The sequence below is a fragment of the Neoarius graeffei genome, chromosome 12, assembly GCF_027579695.1.
Source record: "Neoarius graeffei isolate fNeoGra1 chromosome 12, fNeoGra1.pri, whole genome shotgun sequence".
Lineage (NCBI taxonomy): Eukaryota > Metazoa > Chordata > Actinopteri > Siluriformes > Ariidae > Neoarius > Neoarius graeffei.
In genome coordinates, this window is record NC_083580.1 from 40,768,998 (window position 1) to 40,774,997 (window position 6,000).

At 44.1% G+C, this 6,000-nt stretch overlaps 1 protein-coding gene across 1 annotated transcript in view; it reads right to left on the bottom strand.

Annotated features, from left to right (window-relative positions):
• Positions 1–2,624, bottom strand: part of bod1 (biorientation of chromosomes in cell division 1) — an 82,307-nt gene extending 79,683 nt beyond the window's left edge. The window contains exon 1 of the mRNA XM_060935902.1: positions 2,232–2,624. Coding sequence (XP_060791885.1) covers positions 2,232–2,369 — 138 coding nt within the window. The 5' untranslated portion in view covers positions 2,370–2,624. The remainder of the gene's footprint in view (positions 1–2,231) is intronic.
• Positions 2,625–6,000: the final 3,376 nt, after the last annotated feature.

The following is a 6,000-nucleotide window of genomic DNA, read 5'->3' on the forward strand; positions in this document are numbered from 1 at the left end:
GGGGAGTAAAGTCAGTTTAAACATGCCGTTAAATGCATAGGCCTATAGGCCAAGTTTAATGACCTTGAGGTTATCAGAGGTCATATGTCGTTTTACAAATGAAAAATGAATTCAGCACCCAAACATTTAACAAACAAGGCCATTTGCTAACTTCATTAATCATTTTAGTACGTCATTCCTTAGAAAGCTGAGAAACTGGGTTCAGCTGAGACGTTTACAGGCCCAAAGTTCAATGACCTCTAGAGGTCAACAGAGGTCAGATAGAGCTCAGCATATTGCAGATTTGAATTCGGCACACCCAAATTGACAAAATAAGACTGTTTGCCGACTTTGTCTCAAAAATGCCTTTGGGTGTCACAATTCTGGATTTTGGTACCAGTCTATATGCAGCTTACAGATAATTCACTTGGTGGACTCACGGCTACTTGGGGAAAATGGTAAGAGTTATTAGTGTGCTTGCTAAGCACAAAGCAGCATGAAGCACACTACTGTTCTTCTTAAGTTTACATTATTATTTATTCATTCACCCACCCTTTTTTGGCACCGCTACAGCTTTTGAGATATCAACACAGTTCCAACTCTGATACATCCATCTTTGACCATGCCACATGCTCTCCCAGCACCATCTAGATCATGTTTTCTTTTGGCTGCTCCCGATTAGGAGTCGCCACAGCAGATCTTTCGTCTCCATTGCTCCCTGTCTTCCGCATCCTTCTCTACCACACCTGCCACTTTCATGTCCTCTCTCACCACATCCATGTATCTCCTCTTTGGCCTTCCTCATTTTCATGTGCCTGGCAGCTCCATCCTCAACATTCTCCTTCCAACATGCTCTGCATCACTTCTCAGGATGTGCCCATACCATCTGAGTCTCATCTCTGAGCTTAATTCCCAAGCTCTCCACATGTGCTGTCCCTCTGATGTGGTTGTTCCTTATCCTGTCCAACTTTGTCACTCCCATCACAAACCTTAACATCATGTAGGATCATGTAAAAAAGCCCACCCATGTAGAAGATCATGTAAAAAACAAAAATATTTTAGACCATGAAGTGGCATGTCGCGTTGCAAGTTGAGCCATTTTAAACCAAGATTTTAGAGCGCACAACTACACACACTTTCTGTAGATTGTGTGTGTATTTACTTATTTTAATGATTTTGCAGCACGAGATCTCATGTCTGATCCAGTTTCTGTTGGTGACCCTCTGCCATAGCTGAGGAAGCACACTGCATTTTCTCTGCGGAAATGAAGTCTAGTTCCAGCTTGTGGTTTCTTTTTAGCATCATTGTGGCATTTATATGCTATACAATCCAGCATACTTATTTAAAAACTGATAAACTCGGTAAAAATACTTGTAAAACTAGCAAAACTGTGATGTAAACAGAGAATATAAACAGCTGAGTTGCTCCAAGCGACTGCTATATAACGTCATCGCATACGTCAAGCCCATCTGGCATTTTAAAGAAAATTCATTTTTATTGAACACTATTTGGTCTCCGAAAATGAAAAGTTTAAATTTTCGAAATCTGCGACTAGACTACTTAAAATAAGTTTGAGAATAAATCCGTGTTGTAGGGCACGGCAGTTACTAATGATAGCGTTCGATGGCACCCCTAACTGAGACATTATGATACAATGCTGCATTAGAATTAAGCTCATAACTCAGAATTTCCCACCAGGAACGTTTACGAAAACGCTCCTCGATACAGAATTCCTACTTGGAAAGTCACGAAGTGTCCTCAATAAAAGTATTGGCTTATCAGACAATCAACAGAACCACCCTTGTACCAAAAGTACCACTTCTCTACTTGAAATAAGAGACCAAATACTGCTATAGCGTCTTAATCAGCTGGATGTGAGTTGGTTAACTCTGTAACACTGCCCATACAGTTTGCGAAGGTAAATATCATGAACCGAAACATCCTTTTCGCCACTTAATGACGTAATTCCGAGTTGAGACTTCCCACTTCACAATGAAGCCTAGTGCAGTTATCTCTGGCTTTTCACACTGTATTGAAAAAATGAGAGAGAAAAAAAAATAAAGGCTCTAACATATGACATTCAGAAAAGCCATATTATGAAATAAGACGTCTCAAATTTTACATTTTGTTGCCGCCTAAATTATATAACAACGGACGACGCTTTTTTTTTTAAGAAACATAAACAAATTCCACTCTGTAACATTAATGCTAGCTAGTCACATTTAGCTATGCTAGCTAGTGAAGTGAAATACCTTAGTGTCCACGTCTGCTAGGCAGTCCCTTCTAAACTCGTCGAAAAGACCTCGGTTCTTCAGATGTTCCACGATTAGTGCGATTAGCTGAGGATCACCTGGAGGAAGACCGGCTGCACTGTTTGCGTTTTCGGCCATACTCGGTTAGACTAGCGAACTCGATAGATGTAGCCAATAGTAGCTAGCAAATATTGCTAGCTAATAAGTGAAGTTGCGTTGCTTGGTTTCGAAATATCTTTTTCTTAGTAGGCAAGCGGAAGACACTTGCCGTTTTTGCCAAGAAAAATGCAATGAACATTCAGAAAACGATCAGCAAAGTCAAGAAAACAGCTAACACTGTGTTATAAACACTTCCCAGTCCTTTGCTTTGTTATGGTGGTTTGCTCATGAAGAGACTTTACCGCCACCTACTGCATGAAACAATGCGGCCAAAATATACAACAGTACAGTATCTCATACAGCATGCCATATTTCAGTGACCTGACAGACTGGTTAGTTGGTACAGTGATATGTGGTGTGCTGAAATAAATTCACTTCAGCGTCTGTAGATATTCATGTTTTGCACAGATACTTTTTTGTGAGGTTAAGTCATAAATTGTAACGTAGATTAAAGTAACACATTCAGGCTTGTGATTCATAAAATTAAGTATCAAAGTAAGTTTTAATAAATGTCCATTTCTTGCACTTGAATTGTTTTGTTCATATTTACCTGTGTTCATTAGCAATGAAGGGTTTTCTCTACGACATAATACTGTGCTATAAAAGTTTTAGAAAAAAGACTCAAGAAATTTAATATATCCTTTAATACCCACATATCCCATATATGAGCCTTCCATGTCATAACTGGTAAACTGTATTAATGTAAATCAAAATTTTATTTCATTTGAAGTTGTCATGACATTCAAAGTTGAGGGTCAGTGATCCATGAAGCTATCAACGAGTGTCCTTGATTTCTCTTGCATGATTATAGCACACCAGAGGGACTCAAACCCTCATCTGGTGGCACATACACACCTATGGGCAATTTAGAGTGGCCAATCAACCTAATCTGTACTGGCTAGTGGCCTAGTGGTAGCATGTCTGCCTTGCGCTCGGGAGATTGTGAGTTCTATTCACAGTTGGGTCATACCAAAGACCATCATAAAAATGGTACCTACTACCATCTGGCAAGGCATGCTGCAAAACAGATGCGAGTGGGGAGTTAAACTCCTGTGGTTACCAGAGGACTAGCCCCCCACTGTAACCCTAGCTATGTAATAGGCTGAGTGAACAGAGATTGGTCCTGCATGATGTGCCACATGGTGGGGGAAGGACTTTAACTTTTAATCAACCTAATCCATCTCATCTCATTATCTCTAGCCGCTTTATCCTTCTACAGGGTCGCAGGCAAGCTGGAGCCTAACATGTCTTTGGACTGTGGGAGGAAACTGGAACACCTGGAGGAAACCCACACAGACACAGGGAGAACATGCAAACTCCATACAGAAAGGCCCCTGTTTGCCACTGGGCTCAAACCCAGAATCTTCTTGCTGGGAGGCAACAGTGCTAACCACTACACCACCGTGCTGCCCCTTACCATGACATTACTTACAGAAAAGTATTCTGTAAGTAAGAAAAACAGATAAAATTGGGTGATTGGGTTGCACATGCGCATTCTGTGCTACGCACTTCCTGGTTCCCGAATTGTTTGCGGTGAGTCTTTTTTCCGCAAGTGTTGGCGTTAATTACTAATCTTTTTAATTTTTTCTACAAATGATTTTCCAGTATCCTCTTAATTTTTTTAAATTGTACTTTCACTTTCCTTTCTCTCTATTTTCAGAAGAACACAGAGACCAGAAGCTTTTTTTTCCTCCTCCTGTGTAAAGACCACAAGCAGAGGCTATCCACATCAGATCTGCTTTAATATCAACAGATCTTCGATTAAGGTACGTGAATGTTAGGGTTTTGCTGGGAATCGAACCCGGGTCACTGGTGTAGTAATCCAGCAAACCCCCACTAGGCCACCAGGAGAATGACTCAAGTGCAGAGGAGTGAGGCGAAAGTAGAGTACAAAAACAGTTTATTGACAACGCTCAAAAGATCAAAAATCCAAAGCAAAAAATAACAAAAGTAAAATCCAAACGCTCAGAAGATATAAGGGAAAAATAAAACATCCAAAAGTTCAAAGTCAAAATCCAAAACCTGAAAAGAAGAGGCAAAAAATCCAATGCTCAGAAGATCCAAAAATGTCAAGTACAAAGTCCAAAAAGTCCAAAAGAAAGCAAAATACAAAAAACACAAGGACATAGGCAAGGTACACGGTACAGAGGTTACTAGCCATAAACAGCACAAAGACTCAGTGACGAGACTTAACTGAGGAAGTATATATAGCCAGGGTAATTAAGAAACTAGGTGGGGCAGAAAATGAAGAACAGGTGGGGTAAGAGGCACATGAAAACAAACACAAAACACAGAAACAATAGCGGCCTCTAGCTGTCAAAACAAACATAACAGGACAAAGAAATAATAGCGGCCTCTAGCAGTCAAAACAAACATAACAAGACAGAGAAATAATAGTGGCCTCTAGAGGCCAAGATAGTCCCAAGTCCTAACAGGACCTCCCCTTCAAGGAGCGTCTCCTGACATTCCCAGGACGATCAGGATGGGCCAAATGGAAGTCCCGACAAAGTTCTTTATCTAAAACGTCCAGAGCGGGGACCCAACAGCGCTCCTCAGGGCCATAGCCCTCCCAGTCCACTAGGTATTGAAGCCCGCCACGGACCCGGCGGGAGTCCAGCAGGCGGCGCACAGTGAACACGGTCTGACCCTGGAGGATGCGGGGAGGCAGGGGATTCCTAGGGGCAGGGGCATAAGGGGAAGACAGTACGGGCCACAACAGGGATACATGGAATGTGGGGTTGATCCTTAGAGTCCAGGGCAACTGGAGCCGGTAGGCAACAGGGTTCACCCTGCGCACCCTGCATCTTGAAGGGGCCAACATAGCGAGGGGCAAGCTTGCGGTTCTCCACCCGCAGAGGAAGGTCCTTGGCAGACAGCCAAACCCACTGCCCAGGGCGGAAAATGTGGGCAGGCCTTCTATGGCGGTTGGCCTGAGTCTGGTTGGCCCTGGAAGTCTGGATGAGGGTCCTCCTAACCTTGTTCCAGGTCTTGCGACACCGTCTCACATACTGGTTGACCGAGGGCACCCCAGCGTCCTCCTCCTGTTCTGGAAACAGAGGTGGCTGGAACCCGAATTGGCACTGGAACGGCGACAACCTGGTGGCCGATGACTGCAGGGTGTTGTGGGCATACTCCGCCCATGGCAGCCAGGTGCTCCATGATGTCGGGTTATCCATCACCAGGCCTCGCAGGGTGGTTTCCAGGTCCTGGTTGAGCCTCTCCGTCTGGCCATTGGACTGGGGGTGGAACCCAGAGGAGAGGCTGGCGGTGGCCCCGATGAGCTTGCAGAACCCCCACCACACTCGGGAGGAGAACTGGGGCCCCCGGTCTGAGACGATGTCCTGTGGGAGCCCGAAGACTCGGAAGACATGAGTAAATATTAATTTGGCTGTTTCAAGGGCAGAAGGGAGCTTGCACAGCGGTATGAAGCGGCAGGCCTTAGAGAATCTGTCGACTATGACCAAAATGACAGTGTTACCTTGTGAGTCTGGAAGGCCCGTGATGAAGACAACCGCCACATGGGACCAGGGACACCGGGGAATGGGCAGGGGATGCAGGAGGCCCTGGGGATGCTGTCGTGGGTTCTTGCTTCTGGTGCAGACATCACAGG